The 27,874-nt window shown below is 45.0% G+C and overlaps 1 protein-coding gene across 1 annotated transcript; it reads right to left on the bottom strand.

Annotated features, from left to right (window-relative positions):
• LOC139226562 (myosin regulatory light chain 2B, cardiac muscle isoform-like) lies at positions 1–27,874 on the bottom strand. Its single transcript, XM_070857408.1, has 7 exons — positions 27,838–27,874; positions 27,519–27,608; positions 27,143–27,218; positions 26,930–27,034; positions 19,394–19,472; positions 7,680–7,728; positions 1–374 (listed from the first exon to the last, which is right to left on the bottom strand). Exons 1-7 carry the CDS (start codon positions 27,838–27,840, stop codon positions 270–272), a joined length of 507 nt encoding a protein of 168 aa, XP_070713509.1. The 5' UTR covers positions 27,841–27,874; the 3' UTR covers positions 1–269.

Here is a 27,874-nt window from a genome sequence, read left to right as displayed (position 1 = left end):
CTCGCGGAAGATATTTATTTACAGTTGAGTTGGAGTCATGACCAGGGTGGAATTCTATTTACAACAAGCACGTTGCATAATCAGAACAGTGTATCAACATCAGGCTATTGGGAGATAACATTCAATGGTGCATGACGATATAGGCAGTGGGTCCACAACTTAATTGTGAGCTGTTGAGTTGAATGACATCATTCCTGATTATTCCCATCACCAAGCAGAAGAATTGCATGGCTCCCAATCCTAATCTTCACCCTGCACGGTAAGTTCCATCACTCCTGGTCCTTCTCTTCGCCGTGGGTGATGATGTAGCAGAGGTTTTTATAGTCGAGATTGCCCGCAACATCAGGAGGAAAGGCAGCAAACATCTGTGCACACTGCAGGTACAGGGTGAAAAGGACAGGGTGATTCTCACAGTAATCACACACTCAGCAAACACAACATAAAATCTCTCCGGCCCGGTGCAGAGTGTCGCTAATTTTACCATGTGGGGATTCTTACTGACATCTTCTGCCTTGAACTCACCAGATCACAGCCCAGTCTGCTTGGACTGTTACTCCATTCTCCAAAATAAAGAGAAAGAAGGACTTGCATTTATTCAGCGTCTTTCACATCCCAAAGAGCTTTACAGCCATTGAAGTACATTTGAAGTGTAGTCACTGTTGCAATGTGGGAAACGCGGAAGCCAATGGGCGCACAGCAAACTCCCACAAACAGCATTGTGATAATGAAAAGATAATCGATTTTAGTGATGTTGATTAAGGGATAAATATTGGATCAGGACAAACTTCTCGGCTCTTCTTCAAAAAAGTGCTGTGGGATCTTCTATACCCATCTGAGCGTGTCGATGAGGCATTGGTTTAACCTCATCCTAAAGATGGCACCTCTGACATTGCGGCACTCCCTCAGTACTGCCTTTCCAACACTGCAGCACTCCCTCAGTACTGCCCCTCCAACACTGCAGCACTCCCTCAGTACTGCCCCTCCAATAATGCAGTGCTCCCTCAGTACTACCCCTCCAACAGAGCAACACCCACTCAGTATTGCCCCTCTGACAGTGCGGCACTCCCTCAGTACTGCCCCTCCGACAGTCCGGCACTCCCTCAGTGCTGCCCCTCCGACAGTGCGGAGTTCCTTCAGTACTACCCTCTGATAGTGCGGCGCTCCCTCAGTATTACCCCTCCGATACTGCAGCGCTCCCTCAGTACTATCCCTCTGATAGTGCGGCGCTCCCTCAGTGTAATGTCTGTAAGCTTGTAATGTTTGTAACTCCACACTGTGGATGTGGACGCATTGTATCCTGCAAGTGCAGGGTTAATAATAAACAGAACCAGGCAGATTTCCGGAGACTTCCGAGAGAGCTGCCTGCCATGTTAGGAAACTATGTGTGCTGTGCTCTGTGAAGATATAACATTTGGCGACTGAGATGGGATTTTTCGGATGATTTAAAGCTTAATTTTTGTTGGTGAAGAATTCAGTCAGCCGACAGGGAGACTTTGGAAGTTTCTGTCTTTGGAAAAAACCTACAAAATCCGAGGTAAAATACAGCACACGGTGTAAACAGCTAGAGATTAAAATAGCAGGTGCATTGGGACATTTGGGTGAATATAGACACAACCAGGAATGTTTTAAAGCGTATGTGGATCGGCTAGAATTGTATTTCATTGCAAATAACATAATCGAAGTTCCAGACAATGCAGTCAAGAACCGGGCTGTGTTGGAACGTAAGAAAGCGATCTTCTTATCGGTGGCAGGTCCAGCATTGTACAAAACCCTTGTAAATCTGCTTGTGCCTGATGAGCCAAAGGACACAATGCTTAAAAGAGATTTTAACGAAGCTGGAGCAGCACTATAACCCCAAACCATTAGAAATTGCTGAAAGCTATTATTTTGGGATTCGGAATCAAAGGGCTGATGAAAGTATCAGTGATTACATCGTAGCATTAAAAAAGCAATCGATGCACTGTAATTTTGGAAATTTTCAAAACCGAGCATCATGGGATCATTTTGTTTGTGGGGTGAAAAATGATGCAATCAGAAGGAAGTTATTGACGACGGATGACTTGACTTTTGAGATTGCTTGTCAGACAGCGAGGTTGATGGGCATGGCCGAACAATATTCCCGAGAATTAAATAATAATTACGGTCATCAGTCAACCAACGTAAATCACCTGCAGGTTCAAAGTAAAAGATGGGCATGGCCGAAAGTCTCAGAAACTGGAAATTCTACCAGAGCGCCGAAGTCGTGCTATAGGTGCCTGGGACAACACATTGCTCAAAGTTGTCCATACGTGAAGGCAGAGTGTTTCTGCTGCAGAAAGACTGGGCATCTTGCGAAGGCATGCCGACTGAAGGGTAAACCAGCTTCAAAAGCTATGAGTCCAGCGTTCAAAGCTATGAGTAGAAATCCCAAGAGACTACATAGCATGGAAGATCAACAACAGGACGAGATGTTAGAGTTACACGTCATCAGGAGCATGAGGTTAACGGACAGCGATTCGGAAAGCATCAAAATCCACATAGATGTTGCGGGATTCAAGATACCAATGGAAATCAACATCCGTGAGTGTAGTGCTGGAGTCACTATACCGCGACAAATTGTGTGATTTTCAACTGGGGAAATCCAAGATAGAGCTGCGAGGCTACTCGGGAGAGAAAATTCCTGTGGTAGGTCGTATCACCGTACCGGTGAAATATAAAGATCAATTTCAGAACTTGCCTCTAATAGTAGTGAAAGGAGGCAAGCCTGCCTTACTAGGAAGAAATTGGTTGAGCTCACTGAAGCTGGATTGGAGTAAGATTTTCTGTGTGGAAGTGAAATTTTCATCAACGGATGAGGTTATCAAGAAGTATCCGAAGGTGTTCTGCGAAACCGTCAGTCTGATCCAAGGCTTCAAGGCGAGTGTCAGGGTACAGAAGGACTCTAGATCGGTTTACTACAAGCCACGTTCCGTACCATATGCACTCAAGGAGAAAGTTGAGCAAGAACTCAAAAGACTAGAGACTCAGAACATTATTTGTAAGATAGATCGATGTAATTGGGCTACACCCATTGTTGTTGTACCTAAGTCCGATGGTGATTATAAAGTAACCATAAACCAGGTTCGAGAGGGTAATGTCCCCAATACATTGCCGAATATAGAAGATTTGCTCACAACACTGATAGGTGGTCAGATCTTCTCAAAACTGGATCTTACAAATGCCTACTTACAGCTTGAACTAGATGAGGAGTCCAAGTCATGTTTGACTATAAATACTCATCTCGGCCTATATCAATTTAATAGGCTATCGTTTGGAGTGTCTTCCACCCCTGCCATATTCCAAGGGGTGATGAAACAGATTTTGCAAGGTATTGAAGGGGTAATATGTTATTTGGATGACATACTAATTTCAGCACCAAATAGGCAAATTCATAATAACATATTGAATGAAGTCTTTAAATGGCTAGAAAAGCACAGAGAACGAGTGTCTACTCGTAACTGTGAGTTATTTAAAAGCTCAGTGGAGTACTTAGGGTACAGAGTAGACAAAGATGGTTTACATCCAACCATGGAAAAATTGGATGCGATCAGAAATGCACCCACTCCCAGGAATGTCACTGAACTTCGTTCATTCTTGGGTCTTTTGAACTATTATGGGAAGTTCCTACCAAATTTGGCTACAGTATTACATCCACTGAATGAACTTTTGAAAAAACAGGTCCATTGGAAGTGGTCAAAAGGATGCGATACAGCATTCACGGAGTGTAAAAGCAAATTGGTAGAGAGCACCATGTTAGTTCACTATGACATATCTAAGGAGATTAAGCTAGCATGTGATGCCTCTCCGTATGGAGTTGGGGCAGTAATCTCTCATGTATTAAGTAGTGGGGAGGAGAGACCAATTGCTTTTGCTTCACGCACTCTCAATGCCAGTGAGAGTTGTTACGCGCAAATTGAAAGGGAAGCTTTGGCATTAATTTTTGGGGTCAAGAAGTTTCACAAGTACTTGTATGGTCGTAAGTTTAGCATCGTTACAGTCCATAAGCCCCGAACAGCAATCCTCCATCCAAAGTTCCCAGTTCCAACATTAGCTGCAGCCCGAATGCAGAGATGGGCTTTGATTTTGTCAGCATATACATATGATATTGAATACAGACGATCAGCTGATCACAGTAATGCTGATGCAATGTCTAGATTGCCTTCCCCATCACAAGTTGCACCCGATAGGGAAGAAGTGTTTTATTTTTCATACATTGATGAACTGCCAGTCACAGCTGAAGAGATTGGTAGAGCAACCAAACGTGACCCAGTGATGTCAAAGGTGTATGAGTATATTACAAATGGATAGCCAAACTAGGTAACAGACAAAGATACATACCCATTCTTCATTCGCAGGAATGAATTATCAGTCGATAAAGATTGTATCATGTGGGGTGCAAGAGTGGTTATACCAAATAAATTTAGGTCCAAATTATTAGGAGACCTTCATGACCAGCACCTGGGAACGTGCTTGACCAAGAGTTTTGCACGCAGTTATTTATGATCGCCAGGTCTTGATAAAGATACAGAGTACATTGTGAGTCAGTGTACGACATGTCAATCAGAAAGCAAGCAACCACCACCAGTACCATTACAGCCATTGAAATGGCCTTCCAGGGTGTGGCAAAGGCTACATATTGATTTTGCTGAGTTAGAAGGAAAACGATGGTTCATTGTGATTGATAGCCATTCGAAGTGGGTTGAGGTGTTTCCAATGTGGAAAATAACAACAAGTAAAACATTGGACATTTTACAAAAATTATTTTCTTCATTTGGCCTCCCTGAAGAAATTGTTTCGGATAATGGACCACAATTTCGTTCAGAAGAATTTGCACAATTCACGAGCAAAAATGGTGTGAAACATACCAAGGTTCCACCATACCATCCTGCTTCGAATGGTGCAGCAGAGCACACTGTACAAATTGTAAAACGTGCCCTCATAAAACAAATATTAGCTCCAAATCCAAGGAAACGACAGTTGTCATTGGATCACAAATTGGCTAATTTTTTGATTACATATCGAAATACTCCTCATACAACTACTGGTAGAACACCAGCAGAGTTGTTTCTCAAATGACAGCCTCAAACTAGATTCTCGTTGTTAAAGCCAAATTTGGCACACTCCGTAGAAGACACACAATTAAGACAGAAAGAGGATCATGACAGAGGTAGAGTAACAGAGAGAAGTGTGAAATTAAACCAGAAGGTGAGAGTGAAGAACCATCACCATAAATAGTTAAAGTGGTTACCAGGTAGAGTGGTGAAGATATGTGGTCCTCGCACATATTTGGTAAAGATGATTGATAATGGACATGTTAGGTTTGTTCATATTGATCATATTTTACCTACAGACATGGAAGGAGTTGAAGGTGGGAATGATTCAATTATTTCTGACTCATCAGATAGTTTTGATATCCCAGTAGCAAATCCTAAATCCAATGTACTGGAAACAAATCCAGGAGAGAATCAGAATGCAAGTCTGAGTCCGAGTCAGGAAAACAAAGAGCCTGAAGTTAGAGTGAGTTCAAATGAAAATCAAGGAAATTCCGTGGAGGAAAACGTTCCTCAGGATGAGCCTCAAATGAGTGTGAAATCGACACCATGTTTGGAAGGTTCTGTTCGAGAGTGAAGGTATCCTCTTCGAAACAGAAAACAAGTGGTAAAGTTAAATTTGTAAATATGGAAAAAAAAAGTTTATATCCTGTGTTATATATAAACATGAAAGTTATGTATGATGTTTGTTATGATGGCTTCTTCATTAAGGAGGGAGAAGTGTAATGTGTGTAAGCTTGTAATGTTTGTAGCTCCACACTGTGGATGTGGATGTATTGTGTACTGCAAGTGCAGGGTTAATAATAAACAGAACCAGGCAGATTTCCGGAGACTTCCGAGAGAGCTGCCTGCCATGTTAGGAAGCTGTGTGTGCTGTGCTCTGTGAATATATCACACTCAGTACTACCCCTCCAACAGTGTGGCGCTCCCTCAATACTACCCCTCCAACAGTGCAGCACTCCCTCAAGCTGGCCCTCCAACAATGCAGCACTCCCTCTGTACTGGCCCTCTGATGACGATCGGGGGGAGGATTGATCAGGGGAGGGCATGATCGAGGGATGAGGTGATCGGAGGAGGGGTGATTGGGGGAGCGGGTGATAGGTATGAGGTGAGCGGAGGAGAGGCTGATCTTGGAGGGGTAATCGGGGGATGGGTGATTGGGGGCAATGGGTTGATTGAGGGAGAGGTGATCAGGGGTATGGGGGGTGAGTGTGGGAGGGATGATCAGGCGGAGGTAATTGGGGGAGGGGTGATCAGCGGGAGGGGGTTGAATGGGGGATGGGTTATTGGCGGGGGGTGAATGGGGGATGGATGATTGGGGAAGCGGGTGAATTGGGGATGGGTGATCGGGGTAGTGGGTTGATTGGGGGAGGGGTGAGCAGGGGTAGGGGGGGTGATTGGGGAAGGGATGATCAAGCGGGGGTGATTGGGGGATGGGTGATTGCGGGGGGGTTGAATGGGGGATGGGTGATCGGGGAGGGGGTTGAATAGGGGATGGGTGATCAGGGGAGGGGGTTGAATGGGGGATGGGGGATGGGTGATCAGGGGGAGGGGGTGATTGGGGGATGGGTGATCAGGGGGAGAAGGTGATTGGGGGATGGGTAATTGGGTGATCGGGGGAGGGAGTTGAATGGGGGATGGGTGATCAGGGAGAGGGGGTGATTGGGGGATGGGTGATCGGGGGACAAAGGTCCTCCACCAGCCTGTCCTCGCCGCACAGCACTACCCCCCAGTCCACGGTGCAGCCCTGGACAACATGGACCATTTCCCATACATCGGGAACCTCTTATCAACAAGAGCAGACATCGACGACAAGATCCAACACCGCCCCCAGTGCACCAGTGCAGCTTTCGGCCGCCTGAGGAAAAGAGTGTTCGAAGACCAGGCTCTCAAATCTGCCACCAAGCTCATGGTCTACAGGGCTGTAGTAATACCCGCCCTCCTGTATAGCTCAGAGACATGGACCATGTACAGTAGACACCTCAAGTCGCTGCAGAAATACCACCAACGATGTCTCCGCAAGATCCTACAAATCCCCCGGGAGGACAGGCGCACCAACGTTAGCATCCTCGACCAGATCAACATCCTCAGCATCGAAGCACTGACCACACTTAATCAGCTCCATTGGGCAGGCCACATTGTCTGCATGCCAGACCGAGACTCCCAAAGCAAGCGCTCTATTCGGAACTCCTTCACGGCAAACAAGTCAAAGGTGGGCAGAGGAAACGTTACAAGGACATCCTCAAAGCCCCCCCTGATAAAATGCAACATCCCCACTGACACCTGGGAGTCCCTGGCCAATGACTGCCCTAAGTGGAGGAAGTGCATCCGGGAGGGTGCTGAGCACCTCGAGTCTCATCGCCGAGAGCATGCAGAAACCAAGCGCAGGCAGTGGAAAGAGCAGCAGCAAACCAGTCCCACCCACTCCTTCCCTCAATGACTATCTGTCCCACCTGTGACAGAGGCTGTGGCTCTCTTATTGGACTGTTCAGCCACCTAAGGACTCATGTTAAGTGGAAGCAAGTCTTCCTCGATTCCGGGGGACTGCCTATGATGATGATGGTTCAAGGGAAACCTGAGCTATAACTATAGACAACATGAAATCATTACCTCTTCTTCATTAAATCGGTCAGCTTGGGTCATTAGCACAGTTTTGATGCTGCAACAGAAAAGAGATAGTTTAGAATGGATAGATATACAGACGGACGGACGGATAGACAGACGGACGGACGGATAGACAGACGGACGGACGGATAGACAGACCAACAGACAGACAGATAAATAGATATGTTGAATCACACTGTCAATATTCTGCAATCTTAGGGGTGTTGAATACCTGTAAAGATCAAGAGGCATCTTGAATGTTCGAGAGAATATCAGATAGCTAGGACTGTGCTTCAGGTGTTTAGAAAGTATCTTAAACAGTTTCTGACAGCATTGAGGAGTCTCCAGCATGTAACAACCTTCTAGTACACTTCCGAGCTGGTTATGGTATTGAGATTTCTGAAAGTGGATTTAGAACTTCCTCCTTTCCATGTTTTCCATTTGACTTTTGCTGTCAGTGAACAGAACAAGCCTTCTGTACCGTGCTTGGTAGCAGTCACAGTCAACCGTTGAGCGTCATTCTCCCAGATATCACCGCTGATAACAGCAAACGTGAACAATGGGAGGCAGACTTGTAAAGAAAGCAAACGATGCGAGGTAGGACACACTGTTTGCTTTTTCTCATTCCCCTGTATGTTCCATCTCGTTCAAGCTGGTGAAATAGACTTGGCCAGATCACCCCCACTCCTCTTCATAGATTCAGAGAAGTTTACAGCACGGAAGGAGGCCATTTCGGCCCATCGTGTCCGCGCCAGCCGACCAAGAGCTATCCAGTCTAATCCCACTTTCCAGCTCTCGGTCCGTAGCCCTGTAGGTTACGGCACTTTAAGTGCACATCCAAGTATTTTTTAAATGCTAGGAACACAATACTTTCTTAACCACCTTATCTACCTGGCCTGCTACCTTCAGGGATCTCCCCAAATACATTACCTCACACTTATCTGGATTGAATTCCATTTGTCACTGTTCTGCCCACCCTGACCAGTACATTGATATCTTCCTGCAGTCCACAGTTTTCTTCTTCATTATCAACAACACAGCTTACTTTAGTGTCATCTGCAAGCTTCTTAATCATACCCCCAACACTCAAGTCCAAGTCATTGACATATACCACAAAAAGCAAAGGATCCAGCACTGAGCCCTGCGGAACCCCACTGGATACAGCCTTCCAGTCACAAAAACACCCATCAACCATTACTCTTTGCTTCCTGCCTCTGAACCAATTTTGGATCCAACTTGCCATTTTTCCCTGGATCCAATGGGCTTTTACTTTCATGACCAGTCTGCATGTGAGGCCTTATCAAAAGCTTTGCTAAAATCCTCAACTACTCGTTGAGCACTGCCTGCCATTTATAAGTCCATGTTGACCAATCCTGATTTCGCACATGCTTAACTTCGTGTCAGTCTTTGCTCAGTAATAGCACTGTTGCCTCCAAGTCAGAAGGTTTGGGTTCAAGCCCCACTTCAGAAGCTTAAATGCATCATTTAGGATGATCTTCAGTGCAGTACTGTGAGTGTTTTTGTGGCGGAGGTGTGGCGAGAGATTGTGGCGGAGGTGCGGCGAATGAGGGTATGGGGCCCAGAGGCAGCACAGGCCTGCTCACACTGCGATATGTGCACACTAGGCCCGTGCAGTAAAGCAGGTCTCCAGTTGTCCTGGTTAAACCTTGCCACTGGATAAAGGCCTAGCTCTGTCAAACCACGCATTAAAAAAATCCACGCACAGACATCTTCCACCCCCTCAATTGGAGTTCAAGACTGGAATATTGGTCCTTCATTGTAACATCTGTGAACTCATGTGGAAGCAAGTCATCCTTGTTCGAGGGACTGCCTATGATGATGACAGTACATCATACGCACTGCCCTCATCGACCCTCCTGGTTACCTCCTCGAAAAATTCAGTCAAGTTAGTCAGACACGACCTTCCTTTAATAAATCCATGCAGACTGTCCTTGATTAATCCATGTCTTTCCAAATGAAGATTTATCCTGTCCCTCAGAATTTTCTCCAATAATTTTCCCACCACTGAGGTTAGGCTGACTGGCCTGTAATTACTCGGTCTATCCCTTTTTAAACAAAGGTGCTACATTAGCAGTCCTCCAGTCCTCCGGCACCACACCTGTAGCCAGAGAGGATTGGAAAATGATGGTCAGAGCCTCTGCTATTTCCTCTTGGTCAGATCACCCCCACTCCTCATGTCCAGCTCTAATAGGCCTGTCCCCTCTCATCCTCTTCTTGGTCAGTGGTCACCGGGATGTCCTTGTCCAGTTTATTCCACCGTTCTGCAGAGGATGTTTTCACAAAGCAATGATCGGAGGGAGAGAGCGGGGGTCGGGTGTCAGGGGAGGTTGGCGGTGCAACTTCTGCCCCATGTAAATTCCCGTCAGGTTGGAGCTGGCACCTCCTGCCCCTACTTTGGGGAGTTCCAGAGCTAACCCGGGAATTCTGCCTCTTACATCAGCCCAGCCGAGACCTGACGTAGATCCCCTACTGGGCTTTAGGAAGACCTGAGACTGCACTGAACAAAACTGAGCATAGAAGGGGGCCATTCTGCCTATGGTGCCTGTGTCAGCTCTTTGGATGAGCTATCTAATTAGTTCCACCAATCATTCCCATAGGAGGGCACTAACCTTCACACTGATGGCACTTTGCTGCCTTTGGAAATTTTTAAACAAAATGACTCCCTTTTATCTTCAGTCCTTTCTGGGCTGGGCTCTGGCTACTGAAGGCACAGCGAGGAGAGGATGTCTGATTGTGGAAATTACCTTGTCACCACAATTTGGAGCTCGGTCTCCAGCTTCAGCTTGTGGAAAGTATTTTTATCTAAGCTGATACCATACGGTATTTGTGTGCCTTTTGATTAAAATGGAGTCCTGGCCCTTCCAGAACTTTCTGCATTTTAGCAGTCAGCTTGCATAAACAGCTAAACCTGCTGTTAGATGGCTGATGGCCATCAGACAGCTAGGAGACAAGTCATGCTGAGACAAGTAACCCCCCATGGTGCTCTCCTATTGTCTACACTACAGGAGTTCCATGTCACCCCACCCTTATCTTCTAGCCATTATCTCTTTCCTTTACCTCATCCATTTGATGCAAACAGATAAACTGACCAGGAAATTGAAACAATCCTGACACAATACAAGACAGGTGATAGCCCATTACCTATGACTCATGGAGTAATGGCCGTTTGGCTTTCTGATAACCCTGACAAAAGGAAATATCTGGACACCATGTCAGGACCAGGATATAGTAATTAACTCTTTATCTGTATTCACTGACTGTGAGACAGAGCAATACACAGGGAGAGGCCAGAACTTTGGTTTTACTGTATAAATATCTTGTTAAACTGAACCATTTCGGAGGTGTTCATTTAGCCCTTGACTGAGTGTGACCTACCCCTTGCGAGCAAGTAAATTAAAAAGGAAACTTCTACCGGAGCTGTAAGTGTCGGAGTCATTCTTTTCGGAGGTCGAGATTTCGACAGTTATTGGAGGTTCCACCGAGATGCATACTCTCTGTTCTGTGAGTAAAACGGATACAGGCATAGTGCCTCTCCAGTGAAAGGCTTCGGTGGCCAAACAAGGTGAGCCTTTGCCCACAAGAGGTTTCTTCACTGTTGAATCGCAGATGTAATCTGTTGTCCACAGCTGAGGTACTGCATCTACAAGACTCGGCATTTAAAAGTTAAAGGTATTTTTTTATAACCATTTCTTTCTCAGCTCGCCAGCAGAAGAAAACAGGTTCTGGAAAAAACCTCGAGACAGCCCGGGGAAGGTTTCAGTAGGTAAGGGAGCGCTAGTCGATCGAAAAGGGTTCCAGGTTCTTATGTGATAAGATTTTTATTGTTTTTAATTCGGAAGGGGTTCTTATGTGATAAGACTATTAAAAAAAAAAGAAAAAAGAAAGCGCTAATCGATCGAAGGTTCTTATGTGATAAGATTTTTATTGTTTTTAATTCGGAAGGGGTTCTTATGTGATAAGACTATATTAAAAAAAAGAGCGCAATCGATCAAAGAGTTTGGGTACGGAACCTTAAGTTTTATCAGCTGTTATTAGGATAAATTAAGGACTCGGTCTGTAGTGGCGTACAACGCAGACTGAGAATTTGTTTAGAGGTTATGATTTGTGTACTCACGGGAATATTGTTTGTTGTCCTTGTATTACTGTTGGGTGCAATACCTTTATGAGTCATTGCCATTAGAGAAACGGGAAGAGTCACTAGGGAAAGTTGTGATTCGAAAAAAAAACACAAGGATTGATTAAGAAAGAAACAGTGACTGATTGATCAACTACGATTGGTTCGTGCCAACATATCTCACACACCCAGACTGAGCCCGAATTAAGACCTTTTCAGGCCACGTAACGGCCAGGAGAAGTGGGCGTAGAGAACTCGGTTGGCCGAAAGGATTGTGAGATCAGAAACTGTGGAAAATCTTAAATCATCCAGAATAGGTGCCGGAGCAAATTAAAACACCACAAAAGGCACACCAGCCTATGTCATGCTCCAGAATTGTGGTCAGTCTTCAATTGACCACCTAAGAGAATGGGTAAAATGGACTAAGGGTGAAAACAGGCCATTTCCACCCGATGGTTCATTCAATTTAGAGAGAATAACCTGTCTAGAAGAATGCCTTATAGACAGAGACCCAGGTAGAAGAGGAAAAAAAAAGTGAATTGGTCCAAAATTATGGAAACTACACAAAGAAAGGAGGAGGATGTTGAGGATTATGTAGAAAGAGTGCGAGAGATCATGAACCAATGTGCAGGCATGAAAATGGAGGAGGTAGAAGCTCCTATGATCAGCGCCGTGGTAAACGGGCTACGGCCCGAACTCAGAGATCCCTTTAAACTAGTTTGTCTCGGATGGCGACAGGAATCGCTATCCAAGGTTGTATCTATGTTAAAGGACATACAAGAGCGAAATAGAGAATCTAGAAGCAAGGTCACCATGTTTGTAGGACAAGCAGCTCCAATAACACCCACCCCGGTGACACCGTCCTACGCCCCCCCCCAGGGTAGAGGAAGAGGGCGAGCCAGAGGAGGATATTATAGGGGAAGAGGGAGAGGAGGTGCAGGGCAGGAACAATATGATACCTGTCACAATTGTGGTCAGATTGGACACTGGGCTAGAACTTGCTGGGCAAAACAGCAACAACCAAATCATGATTGGACTCAACAGGCAGGTAATAGAGCACACCCTCCCCCTTCAGAACCCAACCCGTATGCGACCCAAGTCCAGGTACATGCTAGACCTCAGACTAATTTCTCTGTGCAAGATCCATTTGGATCACAGAATCAAAAGCAATTCGGTCAACCACCAAATTGCCCGTATAATGATCAATGACGCCCAATCCCAGACCCGAGTGCTGCGAACAAACAGCTACCCGTCGTTTCGTTAAATGCCATAGGAGAACCTGAAGTAAAAATACGAATACAAGGAAAGGATATCCCATTCCTAGTGGATACTGGTGCCACCTATTCGGTCCTTTCAAGGGAGGATACGAGGGGAATTCCCACTTCCACTAATCAAACCTCAGTGATTGGACTATCTGGACACGCACAGCAAATGTTTTTCTCCAACCCTATCAATGTACAATTAGAGGATTACGAAGATAGTCATTCATTCCTACTGTCTAAGGAGGTTCCAGTGAATCTGTGTGGACGTGACCTGTTATGTAAAATGAATGCCACGATCCTCTGTTCCCCAGCTGGTCTGGAGGTTCGAGTCCCCATAGATAAATGTGGCGCATATCCACTACTTCAACCCACAACTCCCATATTGTATGCCTGGAAAAATTTGGACCCCACACTAAGCAAAACCCTATCCTATTTGGTTGGTTCATATTGGTGTGTAACAAGGTTAATCACAGACTACCTCAAATCTCAAACCTTGGGCAAGTGGTACGAAACATTACACTGCACAGCATATTGTGACAACACGGGATCAGACGCTACAGCACAAATCTTTTATCAACCATTCCTGCACCAGAAACATCAATTGATGATCGAAAAAAAATCTTTATCGGACCCGAAGGGATAGCGGCAGGGGTTGAATTATCCTCCCACAGTCAGAGCTTGTTTAGGGTTAAAGGGAGCGTTCCACACTGCACCCTTGCGGTTGCAGGCACACATAAACCCCAGGATTTAGGACGAATGGTTAAAAGAATGCAAGGATCCCCAGTACAAGAGGAATGGCACACACGTAATGGAACTTTGGGGCAACATGAAAGGGGGGGAGGCTATTCGGTCAAGTTGAATGGGAAAATATACTTCGATGCTGTCTTAGAAGAAAGGATGCTCTCAGCTTCCCAGTACGACAAAGCACAGCAGAGCTTCTTGCTAAAGTTCCAGAACAACTATGGTCTACACACGCTAATGAAGTAGGAAGGATGCTCACCGCACAACCCTATAAGGTAGCGATCAATTCAACCGCCCCGCTCCCCAAGAAGCCTCAATACCCCTTGTCCCCAGCCGCAGAACAAGGTATTGAGCCAGTCATTAAGTCCCTGCTGGCCCAGGGAGTAATCGTTCCAACTAGAAGTCCATGTAACACACCGATCTTTCCGGTGCAGAAGCCCAATCGTGACAAATGGAGATTTGTCCAAGACCTACGAGCCGTGAATCATTCGGTATTCCCAACTTATCCAGTGGTACCCAACCCGGCAATTATACTTGCCAGTATTTCGGCATCATCAACGTATTACACAGTAGTTGATCTGTGTTCAGCATTTTTCTCAATACCCATTCACCCAGAGTCCCAATTCTTGTTTGCCTTCACGTATAAAGGACGCCAATATACGTGGACAAGACTCCCACAGGGATTTACCGAGAGCCCTACCATATTCTCACAATGCCTAAAGAGGGATCTGGAAGATGTAATTTTACCAGCAGGTTCTACACTTGTGCAGTATGTTGACGACTTATTGCTCGCCTCACCCTCCAAATTGGCCTGCGAAACGGACTCCCTTGTGTTATTAAAAGCTCTGGCCTCGAAAGGACACAAGGTGTCAAAGGCAAAGTTACAATTTGTCTCAGAAAAGGTTCGGTATCTAGGGCACGAATTGGTCAGAGATACGAGACAATTGACACAAGACCGAGTAAAAGCAATCTGCTCTGCCCCACTACCAGTAACCAAGAGAGAAGTGAAACACCTCCTCAGCATGACAGGATACTGCCGGCAATGGGTTACGAGTTATTCCGAGATTGTTAGACCACTGTTAGACATGTCCATGCCCGCACTACCAGAGAAGTTGATTTGGAATGAGGTATCCCGGAATGCTTTTCAGAACCTTAAACAGTCCCTCACTTCAGCACCCGCCTTGGGATTACCAGATTACACTAAGCTATTCAACTTATTTGTGCATCACAAGTCGGGTTTTGCACAATCTGTTTTGACTCAGTTACATGGGGACAGACAGCGACCGGTAGCATATTTCAGTACCTAACTAGATCCAGTGGCACGCGGACTACCAGGATGTCTTCCTTCGTTGGCAGCAGCTTATTATGCTATGCAACAGGCTCAGACAATCAAAAATGCAGAACAAGTGGAAAATCTCCTGCGAGCCATTCAATGCCCTTTGAAACTTGCCATTATCAAATGCCAAGCACATACAGGCCAGTCGAATGAGGTGGCACTTGGGAATGCCAGAGCTGATAATGCAGCTAAGTCAGCAGCTCTGTCGAAAGGGGGGATGCAGGTGTCATTGTTCCCACTAAGGAAAAATAATTGCTCAGACCCGCCACCCACTATTAATGACGTGCTGGCCTTTCAGACACAGGCCAGTACGGAGGAGGTGGTGACCTGGACGAAGGATCAATGTTATAAAATCCAGAAGGAATATGGGTTCACCATGACGGCCGCGTGGTGGCCCCTAGATCCTTACTTCCATGGATTGTCCGATGTGTTCATACATTCACACATGCAGGCAAAGGGGGGATTGGCAGATTATATTTTGGCAACTTGGTATGCACCAGGTATTTCGGCAATTGCAAAACAAATCTGTGAAAATTGTGTTAGCTGTCAGACAATGAATCCGGGTAAGACGGAAAAAGTATGTGTATGGGATTCAAGTATGTATTAGTTATTGTAGATGTGTTCTCTAGATGGATTGAAGCCTTTCCATGTAAAAAGGCCGATGCCACTACTGTTGCTAAATGTTTGTTAAAAGAAATTGTACCGCGCTTCGGAATCCCTGCTAAGCTTTCTAGTGCTAACGGGTCACATTTCACGGGAACTGTTATAAGAGAAATGTGTAAAGCTTTACAGATTAATCAACGTTTTCATTGCAGTTATCATCCACAATCAGCTGGACTTGTTGAAAGATATAATGGAATGCTTAAAAATAAGCTGCCAAAACTATGCAATGTCACTGGACTGAAATGGACAGAACTGCTGCCCTTAGCTTTGATGGTAATGCGATCTGCAACCAACAGAACAACAGGCCTGTCACCGCATGAGATAGTTATGGGACGTCCCCAACGACTATCTTTTACAGCACCATTTACTGCAAAACAGATGGACATCCACAAAATGGAGGAAAATATGTTGAATTATTGTATTGCACTAACCAAATGTATTTCCAGCTTTCATTCACAGGTAAAGGAAGCCCAAGTCAAGCCAGCGGAAGGGAAGTGTCATAACCTGGAGCAAGGGGAATTCGTTTACATCAAGATTTTTAAAAGGAAAAGCAGTCTACAGCCAAGATTCGAAGGACCATACCAGGTCTTGCTGGCGACCAATACTGCAATCAAGGTAAAGGAAAGACCAACATGGATCCACGCATCCCATTGCAAACGGGCACCCGACCAGGAGGAAGGGACGAAGGAATCAGAGGAACAGAAAAAGGAAGACTGAATAAGGAACTGTATGGACTATGGGGACTGATGGTGCTGGGCTTGACAGGGTTTTACTTCACATTATTGATTACACCAGGGGTACAGACCCACTACCGAAGGGAATTGCACGTAAACGTATTTATGGCACTGAGTCATAGGTATGCTCAAGAAAGAAACTTGTCGAGTTGTTGGATATGTTCCCATGTACCTGTCCACTCCAGGGGGGTATTCCCCTGAGATCTGTCCCCTTTAACGAATCAGAAATGGTAGAATGGTTGACAGTGCAAAACAGGACAAAACTAACTAAGGGGCCAGAAACGAAGGAGCAAACAGAATGGAGGTCGGCAGGGTATAAACTCACAGCCTTCCAGGGATGGTACCAGCCCAATTATGATAATAACCATCAGCCTCCCTTCCTAAGCATTACTCCCAGAATAAGAAATCCTGAAGGTATAATATGCCTAGTGAGTAATGAAACTAAAGAAAATGGAAATGGAGAGACTGTACAAGATCAGAATGGATTGAGTTGTCCTTGTGAAGGACAAAATGAGGGAATGTGGAAAGTATTTTTATCTAAGCTGATACCATACGGTATTTGTGTGCCTTTTGATTAAAATGGAGTCCTGGCCCTTCCAGAACTTTCTGCATTTTAGCAGTCAGCTTGCATAAACAGCTAAACCTGCTGTTAGATGGCTGATGGCCATCAGACAGCTAGGAGACAAGTCATGCTGAGACAAGTAACCCCCCATGGTGCTCTCCTATTGTCTACACTACAGGAGTTCCATGTCACCCCACCCTTATCTTCTAGCCATTATCTCTTTCCTTTACCTCATCCATTTGATGCAAACAGATAAACTGACCAGGAAATTGAAACAATCCTGACACAATACAAGACAGGTGATAGCCCATTACCTATGACTCATGGAGTAATGGCCGTTTGGCTTTCTGATAACCCTGACAAAAGGAAATATCTGGACACCATGTCAGGACCAGAATATAGTAATTAACTCTTTATCTGTATTCACTGACTGTGAGACAGAGCAATACACAGGGAGAGGCCAGAACTTTGGTTTTACTGTATAAATATCTTGTTAAACTGAACCATTTCAGAGGTGTTCATTTAGCCCTTGACTGAGTGTGACCTACCCCTTGCGAGCAAGTAAATTAAAAAGGAAACTTCTACCGGAGCTGTAAGTGTCGGAGTCATTCTTTTCGGAGGTCGAGATTTCGACAAGCTGAAGGTGGCCAAGAGTCGCACTTTCCGCTGGTGGAGCAGGAATCCCAGAATTTCAGGACCCTATTGTATTGCCAGTCAATTATTTTATAGCAAATTCTAGGAGAAATCACTCTCTTGTAATAGTGGGAATACAAAGATTGTGGACCTCAAAACAGGTGTTAAAATTAACAATTGCTGTCTTCTCAAAGTAAGAAAGAAGAAGGGCCAATTGTAAGTGCTTGGTTTCCAAAATATGTTTCAGTTATAATCGGTCCCACAGCACAATGATTCAGACCAAGTTCAGGTCAACTATGGGTAGAGGCAGCGGGAGGGGAAGATGAGGTGACGAAGAGGAAGATGGAATGGAGGAGAGAAGACAATGAGGAAGAGTATGGGGACAGGGAGAAGGAAGAAGAGAAGAGGGGAGGGGAAGAGAAGAGTAGGGAGGAGAGGAGAGGAGAGGAGAGGAGAGGCTGTTTGGATGATTATTGGTTAGGGGCAATAGTTTGCCAGTGCTCTGTGGAAGATGGGGGGTAGTGAGCTAAGGGTGATTGCCCTGCTCAGTGGAGTGGGAGTGGGTCAGAGTGTGGAAAGATTGATTTTCACTCCCAGTGGATGGGGAGTAGGGGATTTAACAATGTGACAGGAACAATTCCCTACATTTGGAGACGATGAGCTGGCAGAAGGACAGATGGATGTACCACAGAACAGCATCACGTGTGAGGGGCTAGGTGAGCGAGCAGATGGAGCGAGTAGATGGTTTATTGTGTGAAACTGAACAGGGGAACAGCCTGGGGCAGGTAGGTGGGCTGATAATAAATTAAACAGGCCTGATTGGGAGTGAACTGGAGCTGGGAACTCACTCAGAAAATGCTCACAATGGGGTAAGGTTGGGGGAGTCTAAGAGAGATGTAAGGGCTCAATAAAATTACTGACATGTTTAAATTTACCGTCAATACTTGCCGTCTTTACTTACCTATTCCGAAATGAGACAACAAAGGCTCAAAAATGTAGAAAGCTTCACAGTAACTCTCAAAGTCCAAAGCTTGCAACTTCCTGTAGATTCCATCAGTTTATTTGGTATTTACTCTCAATATAATATGTAGGAGTGTTAGCAGCTAACGTTATGCAACATTCAACATTGAAAACCTCTATCACTTGCCCTGCAGGTAAACATTGATAATCCATTGAGATAGCATGACACAGACTTCAATGCATGAAATGTTGTGACCCAGTGCGATTTTAATATATAATAGTTGGCATAAATCTTCAAACTGGTGGAGCGCTTTATACCTCTACATGCCAGTGGCTCACCTCAGGCAAGAAAGTTCCATTTCTGAGCAGTCCTATCAGTCTGTTTTCAGGCTGATCCTGAGTCGATTGTTTCTGTCCATGGTCCTTAATGAGTTTTTACTGTGTTCATGAGAGCGAGATCAAGCACATGGCCACCTTCTCCATGGACATAGAGGAACACAGGGCCGTAGGGGAAACAGGACCTCATAGAGGAACACAGGACCTCATAGAGGAACACAGGACCATAGAGGAACACAGGACCTCATAGAGGAACACAGGACCATAGAGGAACACAGGACCATAGAGGAACAAAGGATGATGCCTCTGCTTCTATCTACAACAAGCGAAAAGAATAGAATGTTTGTTTTACACTTACTAGTCTGCTTTGATATGTCCCTTGGCGTCTGGGTCAAAAATCTTAAAAGCATTTAAAATTGTTTCTTCTGGATCAGTACCTGGAGAAAAGCATAGGAAGAAGTAGCTGATTAACAGTCACATTTGGGATTCAGGACACTAAATGCAATGTTGTGGTCCCCATTTATCTTTGGCTCTAATTTTAATATATTTTTCTAATCATTGACTCTCTAAATGTGGCCGTTCGCAGTGGGGGGACAGGCACTGAGTTGGGAGAGGTAGTGGAAGTCACCAAAAAGAATGGATCAATTGCCCATTTTCCAGATGCATTTGAAAGTGACGAGAAATTTAGCTAAGTGCAGGACCTCCTCTTGGACAGTGTGGGAAAGTACACTAGAAGCAAACGAGCAGCCTGGGTGAGGCCAACCTTGTTCCCACTCCATCTCAGTGAGAAAGTGTCACACTTCTGCTCTGTGCCAACAAACTTAATGGCTCCAAGTGAGATCAGGAATTCAGTGTGGGAGCAATCATGGGCACATGTGATTTTATGCCAGAGTTCATCTGTAGATGGTTTTATATTAATCTCTGCTATCAAGGTTTTTCTTACTCTCCCACGTCATGCACTATTACCCAGTTGAGATGGTATCCAGGTGAATGCTTTGAATGAGTTTGTTATTGATCCAGCGACAAGGATCTGCATTAGTGTTCACTGGCTGGCTCGCTTGGTCATATTTCCTCCTTGTCTGTCAGGAGGTTTAGAGGGGATTTGAGGGGAAATGTCTTCACCCAGAGGGTGATGGGGAACTCACTGCCTGAAAGGATGGTAGAGGCAGAAACCATCACCACATTTAAAAAGTACTTGGATGTGCACTTAAAGTGCCGTAACCTACAGGGCTACGGACCAAGAACTGGAAAGTGGGATTAGGCTGGACAGCTCTTTATTGGCCGGCACGGACACGATGGGCCAAATGGCCTCCTTCCATGCTGTAAATTTCCATGATTCTGTGATTGCATGCCTGGCTAATGCTCACTTGTTCTTTTCCTCTTAATGTGTCACCATATTTTCTCCTTTTTCAGCCTTTTAACCAATAGACTATTTGAGAAATACTCACCTCTCATCGGGTTAGGTGCAGCCACAACAAGTAACTCAACACTAACCAGGAAAAAGAAGTCCACTTGATGGGCGCCCCTGCCACTGAACTCAATATCTAACCCCTCACCATCAGTGCTAGTATGTACTATCTACCAGACGCACTACAGCAGCTCACCAACCTTACTTCGACAGCACCTCCCTTTCCTACAACCTCTAATGCGGAGAAGGACAAGAGCAGTAACATCATGGGAACACCATCACCTCCAGGTTCCCCTGCAAGTCACACATTATCCTGGCTTGGACACATATTGCCAGTCCTTCATCATCGCTGAGTCAAAGTCCTTGAATTCTCTGCCTAACAGAATTGTGGGAGTCCCATCAACTCATGGACTGCAGTGATTCAAGAAAATGTCCCATCACCACCTTTCTCAAGGCAACTAGGGATAGGCCTTGCCAACATTGCCCACACTCAGAAAACAAATAGATAAATAAACTCAATGGCCAGAGTATGGGGCAAATGTTCCAATTATTTTGTTAGCTTGTGTTTACTATTCAAGATATTGAGGTATTGCTATGTCTCTAATGTAGCAATGCACTGGTCCCATGCTGGGATAAAGAGAAGGAACTGCTCACAATAGAAGCCAGTCTGATGCTTCAATTAAAGGTGCTATTTCAGAATAAAATCCATGTTCAGACACTCAGCCATCAGTAGATAGTTTGGATTTCCACAGCATGTGGTCCTTTCAGATAATTCACCCTGAAACACTTTGGTATATAAATTAGGCTGTGAGAAAACAGGACTGCTAGGCAGATTGATAATTTTATTCCCTTGATCATCTTACCCAGACATATTGATCCTAAAAACCTCTCACATATTTTAAAACTGCTATTGGAACATAAAGAGTTGCTAAGAGCCACCTATCCACTAAAGGTATTATTTGGTCTGCAGTAAGTTTCATTGAAGAATCAGGCCCTCTTGCTACTTTACTCTATATTTTATTTCATATAATTTTGAAGTAGCTACAGAGAGAGAACTTACATTTCTGTAACACTTTAATTGCTGAGAGGTTGTTTCCCCTGGCTGGAGTGTCTGAATTAGGGGGCACAGTCTCAGGATAAGTGGTAGGTGGCTATTTAAGACTGAGATGAGGAGGAATTTCTTCACTCAGAGGGTGGTGAATCTTTGGAATTCTCTGCCCCAGAGGGCTGTGGATGCTGAGTCTCTGAATATCAAGACTGACATAGATAGATTTTTGGCATCTAGGGGAATCAAGGAATATGGAGATCAGGTGGGAAAGTGAAGTTGAGGTCGATGATCAGCCATGATCTTATTGAATGGCGGAGCAGGCTTGAGGGGCCGTAGGGCTTACTCCTGCTCCGATTATGGTCTTATGTTTATCACATCCACAGCAAGTCTCAAGATCTTCACAACCAATCAGTTAGTTTTGAAGCACAGTCACTGTTGTACAGGCAAAACGGCAGCCAATCTGTATACAGCAAGGTCCCACAAAGTGCAAATGAGAGAAATGGCCAGTTATCCGAGTTGTTTTGGTGGTGTTGGTCGATGTTGGCCAGAACACCAAGAGCACTCTTTGCTCTCCTTCCAATAGAGCTAAAGTGGAACCTGTCGCCCTCATGCAATTGCAAAACGAAGGCCTGGTGACAAGTTGTCTGTGAGACCAGGCCGGAGTGGTTGATCTGGAAATGAATCAGGATATCACGGTTTTGTTTTAGGTGCTAATTGAATTGTAAATGGTAACGGCATTAGCGGCTACTTGTAAACCAGACAGGTAAACCGGGAAATAGCTCTTTATTCATAGATGAGCGACAGCTTTGATTTCAGAGGCTGTGGGACTGGACAAGTATTCGAAAATTCTCTGATCAATTTTTTGTTCCCGTACGAAATCTGAACTCCATGAATGAACTGAGATTTGCAGCATCGGCACACAATATACATCTGAGAGGCCCAGCAAGAGGCTAATCTGCTACATTCCCAAAACAGCATCCCATGTGGCAGGATTGCAATGTTATTTTTTTGAGATAATCATTGGGAATTTCTTGGACTGGGTCTCCTGATCGGCTGCCATAACTTTGGCAGAAGATCAAGGTAATCCGGATACATCGACTATAAACAGAGTTTCTGCCAATCCAGCACCAAAGTTCCAGCGGCCAATCAAGAGAAAGCCCAAGGGAATTCCTGGTGCTTAACTATCATTTGAACTGTAAATAAATCTGACCATGTAATTTTAGTCTATATGCATCGGTCTGTCGGTGTGAAAACTTCACAACTTTTGGGAGTGACAGGGGGACATGGTGGGCATCCATGTTACACCACAATTAGAGAGTCATTATTAATCTTAGGCACTTGATCCAATTCACAGCACATACAAGGCACCCAAGTTTTGTACCATATGGCCTCAATCTGCTTAGAGAAATTGCTTTAATGCTGTGACACAAACCAATGTTTGGGGGAAGAGTGCGGTCTGTAATACCAGCATCCCCAGGCTGTCAGTTCCCAATCTCAGCTAAATCATGAGAAGGAAGCCAATTCCCCACAGTGATGGGGTGAGGATCAGTAGGGGTACTGTGTCTCCGCTGATTCTAGGCCATAGAGCAGCATAGGTTGCTCCATGGAGACAGATAACCTGCATGCTCTGACACTTCACCAAGTGAGCCTTCCTACCACTCACAGAGACAAGCAGAGGTAAGGGAAACCATTCAACCCACAGAGTCAAACCTTCCATAGAAACCTACGATTCTCCCACCATGATATCTAGCCACCTCTAGAATTACTGCAGCTGGGAGGAGCTGTTTGGGATAAACTGGAAGGAGGGAAAACAAACAAAACTTGATAAAGGAGAGAATAATAAAGAGAAGCACTCTTGTTATTTTGTGCAAAAGCAAAATACTGTGGATGCTGGAATCTGAAACAAAAACAGAAAATGCTGGAAATCTCAGTGGGTCAGGCAGCATCTGGGGAGAGAGAAACAGAATCAACGTTTCAGATTGATGACCCTTCGTCAGAACTGGAAAACGTTTCCAGGTGAAACAGCGATTTACTTGTGCTTTTTTCAATTTAGTATACTGTATTCACTGCTCACGATGTGGTCTCCTCTACATTGGGGAGACCAAGTGTAGATTGGGTAGCCGCTTTGCGGAACACCTCTGTTCAGTCCGTAAGCGTGACCCCGACCCCCCGGTCACCTGTCACTTTAATTCCCGTTCCACTCTCACTCTGACCTCTCCGTCCTCGGCCTCCTACACTGTTCCAATGAAGCTCAACGTAAGCTCGAATAACTGCACCTCATCTTTCGTTTAGGCACTTTACAGCCTTCTGAACTCAACATCGAATTCAACAATTTCAGACCATAACCTCTGCCCCTATTTTTTTCTTTTTTTCTGATTTTTTTCTCTATCCGACAGCAGCTGATGATGATTCTGCCATCTCCATTTACACCCTCTCTAGCCTCATTCTTTGTTTCTTAACTTGTCCCATTAACATCTCCTTTTGCCTTGCACCATAATTCCTTTTGTCTCTTAACCACTCCTGCCTTCCATCCTATCACAGACCTTCCCTTTTGTTCTATCCTCCCCTCCCCCCTTTCTCTGCCCTGACACTTGCTTAAAAACTCATTACATCTCTGACTTTTTCCAGTTCTGATGGAGGGTCATTGACCTAACTCTGTTTCTCTCTCCACTTATTATTTTATGGTTTGGTCATTGCTCTGCACCTTGCACCACATTGGCCCTTTATGCCTGATAGGATTACTCCACTTTAATGACCTGTCTGCAGACACTCTGTGCCTCAGGTGCAATCTATGGTTGTAAGATGTATTTAGTTTTTAAGTCTGATTTAAAGATGCCAGCTTTTCCTCTGCCTTCTTTCAGCTCTAGTAATAACCGTTAATGCTCTTTACCCTTCAGCAATGGTTCCACCTCCAGTCTAGTGCTGCCCATTTTATAGTCGCATTTACTGATGACCCCACTTCTAAATTGCGAGAAATGCAGAGGTAATAATATATTTCTAATTGACTGAATTGACCGGAAATTGACATTAATGAGTCAAGTGAAGGGGAGCTTAACTCCAAAAGAACAGGTGAGTATTATCTTCAGATGATTTCAGATTCATTATATTGTGTAACACAATCATTTTGGAAGGAAGTCGGTCACTATGGGCCTGGTCCCCACCACTCAAGATTGCTGGGCTGTGCTAAATAAATAGACGATGGCTTCACCGCTGGGACGTCGGTTTTGAGCCAGTTCAGAAAGATGGGATGAAAAGTTTAATTTCTCTCTGCCAGCTGTATAGAATGATAACTGTGTACAAACATTGGCTAGGCCACAGTTACAGTACTGTGCCCCACTATAGAAAGGACATGAAAGCCACAGACAGTGTATAGCTTCGATTTACCAGGATAATGTTGGAGATGGGAAACTATTGTAAAAAGGAAAGACTTGAGCTACTGGGACTATGTCCACTGTACAAGAGAAAGCTAAGAATCATAGAATGATACAGCACAGAAGGTCAGCCATTTTGCTCATCATGCCTGTGCTGACTCTTTGAAAGAGTGATGTAATTAGTCCCACTGCCCTGCACTTTCCCCACAGCCCTGCACATTTCTCATTTTCAAATATATACCCCATTCTCTTTTGAAAATTATTTTTGCACCTGTTTGGCCCACCGTCTCAGGCAGTGCATTGCAGATAGTCACAACTCGCTGCACAAAAAGATTTCTCCTCATTTTCCCCTGGACATTTTACCAATTACTTTAAATCCCTGACTTTGGTTGCCGACTCTCCTGCCGGTGGAACCGTTTCTCCCGATCTACTCTATAACAAAACTCTTCATAATTTTGAACACCTCTATTAAATCTCCACTTAACCTTCTCTGCTCCAAGGAGAACAATCCCAACATTTCCAGTCTCTCTACATAACGGAAGTCTGATACCGTTCGATTAAATCTCCTCCTCCACTCTCTCCAGGGCCTTAACATCCTTCCTAAAGTGTGGTGCCCAGAATTGGACACAATACACCAGCTGAGGCCTAACCAGTCATTTATAAAGGTTTACATAACATCCTTGCCTTTGTACTTCATTCCACTATTTCTAGAGGGTTTTTTAAATTAAGAAGGGCTTTAATGGAGTGAATAGAGCAAGGCCACTTCCTCTGGCTAGGGAGTTAGTGATGAGGGGTCATCAATTAGGAATAGTCACCAAGAAAGTGAGCAGATAGGTTAGGAGAAATTTTACACAGAGGGTTGTTGGAGAAAGGAATGTTTCGCCACAGGGAGTGGTTGAGGCAGAGACCATTGCACCTTTCAAAGCAAAACGGGATAAATATTTGAAGCAGAGAAAGATACAGGGCTATGGGGAGAGAGCACGGGGCAGTGGGATTAGTTAGGGATTGATACAGGGCTATGGGGAGAGAGCGAGGCAGTGTGATTAGTTTGGGATTGGTGCAGGGCTATGGGGAGAGAGCGGGGCAGTGGGATTAGTTTGGGATTGATACAGGGCTATGGGGAGAGAGTGGGATTAGTTTGGGATTGATACAGGGCTACGGGGAGAGAGTGGGATTAGTTTGGGATTGATACAGGGCTATGGGGAGAGAAGGATTAGTTTGGGGATTGATACAGGGCTATGGGGAGAGAGTGGGGCAGTGGGATTAGTTTGAGATTGATACAGGGCTATGGGGAGAGAGTGTGATTAGTTTGGGATTGATACAGGGCTATGGGGAGAGAGTGAGACTGTGGGATTGGTTTGGGATTGATACAGGACTATGGGCAGAGAGCAGGGCAGTGGGATTAGTTTGGGATTGATACAGGGTTATGGGGAGAGAGCGGGGCAGTGTGATTAGCCTACTCCTGTGCTGTAAACTTCAATAGCTGTATATGACAGAAGTTTGTGCAGTGACAACTCATATTCCACTGAGCACAAGAGGGCCAACAATTCACAGCAATGCACTGCAGCCCAGACAACTTGTGACAGCACTAACGGCTCAGTGTTTAACAAGTCTGTAATGACATTGCAATACATGTACCGACTATTTTAACAGAGCAATTGTCCCTGTTTAGGTTACCAGCGCCCTTGGAACATGAGACAAAGGAAGGTCACACAGACCAACTGTTCGTGTGGCCAACAGCTGATATTATGAGTCAGGGAGGATGTCAGGGGTGTGGATTGCAAAGATTGCTTTCCGACAATAGCACGTTGTTAGACCACAAGAAGGAAGCTTTACTCTGCGTGCAATCAAACTGACAGTGCATGGCAAAACTTGAAAAATGCCATACTTCCAGCACTTTGAGCAAAAGATAATGAAAACTCTGGTGAAATGGAGAGTTAGCATTGTCGCGGTGGCGCACTGTGCTAGGGTTAGTATTGTGACACACACACTAACGCCAGCACTATAATACACCTTGATGCGGGCCCTTGTCACACGGTATTCCTAACCATTGCTTGCTGCCCTTACCCTTCAGTTTCTCGCCGAACATGGTGAGGAAAACGGTGAAGTTGATGGCTCCCGGCGCCTCGTTCACCATCGCATCCAACTCCTCGCTGTTCACATTCACGCGGCCTGCGAGGTGTAAGGCACCAGTTATCACAGTTCAGTTCATGCCTGTATACAATCCGCGGTGACATGCTACAAGCTCCGCGAAGGCTTTATGACTAAATGTTTCCCTACCCAGAGCAGCGAAGGTGTCTCTCAGGTCATCCTTGTTGATGAAGCCATCTCTGTTCTGGTCCATGATAGTGAACGCCTGCGGGAGGAAGGAGATTTGGGCTTTGTCTAACTGATAGATAGATCTAGACATTGACACTGTTTTATATTCTATAGTACCAACATTGTCAAACCATATCCCAGCTCAGAGCTTGAATCTGGGTTGTTTTACAAAGTTGAATTTAGTGTGTTTGGTCTCATGGCTGATGTTTAAGGTAGCCTCACTGTAGGACGCTAGTTGGAAGATTGTGGTTGGACACAGTTTGATGTTGGAGGGTAAAGTGACTGAGCAAGCTGATTTAACATTCTGCTTCTGGCCCGGGACAATAGTAACGCTCACCTCTTTGAACTCTTGGATCTGAGTTTGGTCAAACATTGAGAAGACATTGGAACTTCCTCCTTCTGCCTTCTTCTTCGCCTTCTTCGGTGACTAAAACAGAGCAAAACACAGACAACTTCAAACTCTCAGATAACAGCAAGGGGAGCAAAGCGCAGGTTATAGAGAACAGGGAAAAGGCGAGGAGCGAGAAACCAGGGTAAGATAGCAAACATGGACTTCCTGTGATCCACTGCAAACAGTGCGATCCAACAGTTGCCACCTTTACTCTAAGGTCGACACTATAACTGAGCTGAAGGACTTCAAGGTCCTGGCTTCCTACCATCGCGATGCTGATCTCTGTATCCCTTCAACAAACA

Source organism: Pristiophorus japonicus, chromosome 16 (genome assembly GCF_044704955.1).
Source record: "Pristiophorus japonicus isolate sPriJap1 chromosome 16, sPriJap1.hap1, whole genome shotgun sequence".
Lineage (NCBI taxonomy): Eukaryota > Metazoa > Chordata > Chondrichthyes > Pristiophoridae > Pristiophorus > Pristiophorus japonicus.
The sequence above is the reverse complement of the archived record's forward strand: the minus strand, read 5'-3'. Positions and strand labels throughout refer to the sequence as shown.

Bases quoted from the DNA above. Each gene is read 5' to 3' on its own strand.
- LOC139226562 (XM_070857408.1), bottom strand. The intron at 27,219-27,518 runs GTGAGCGTTACT...TTCCTCCCGCAG, and splicing joins AGATCCAAGAGTTCAAAGAG to GCGTTCACTATCATGGACCA. The intron at 19,473-26,929 runs GTAAGGGCAGCA...GCTTTTCTCCAG, and splicing joins GTTCGGCGAGAAACTGAAGG to GTACTGATCCAGAAGAAACA.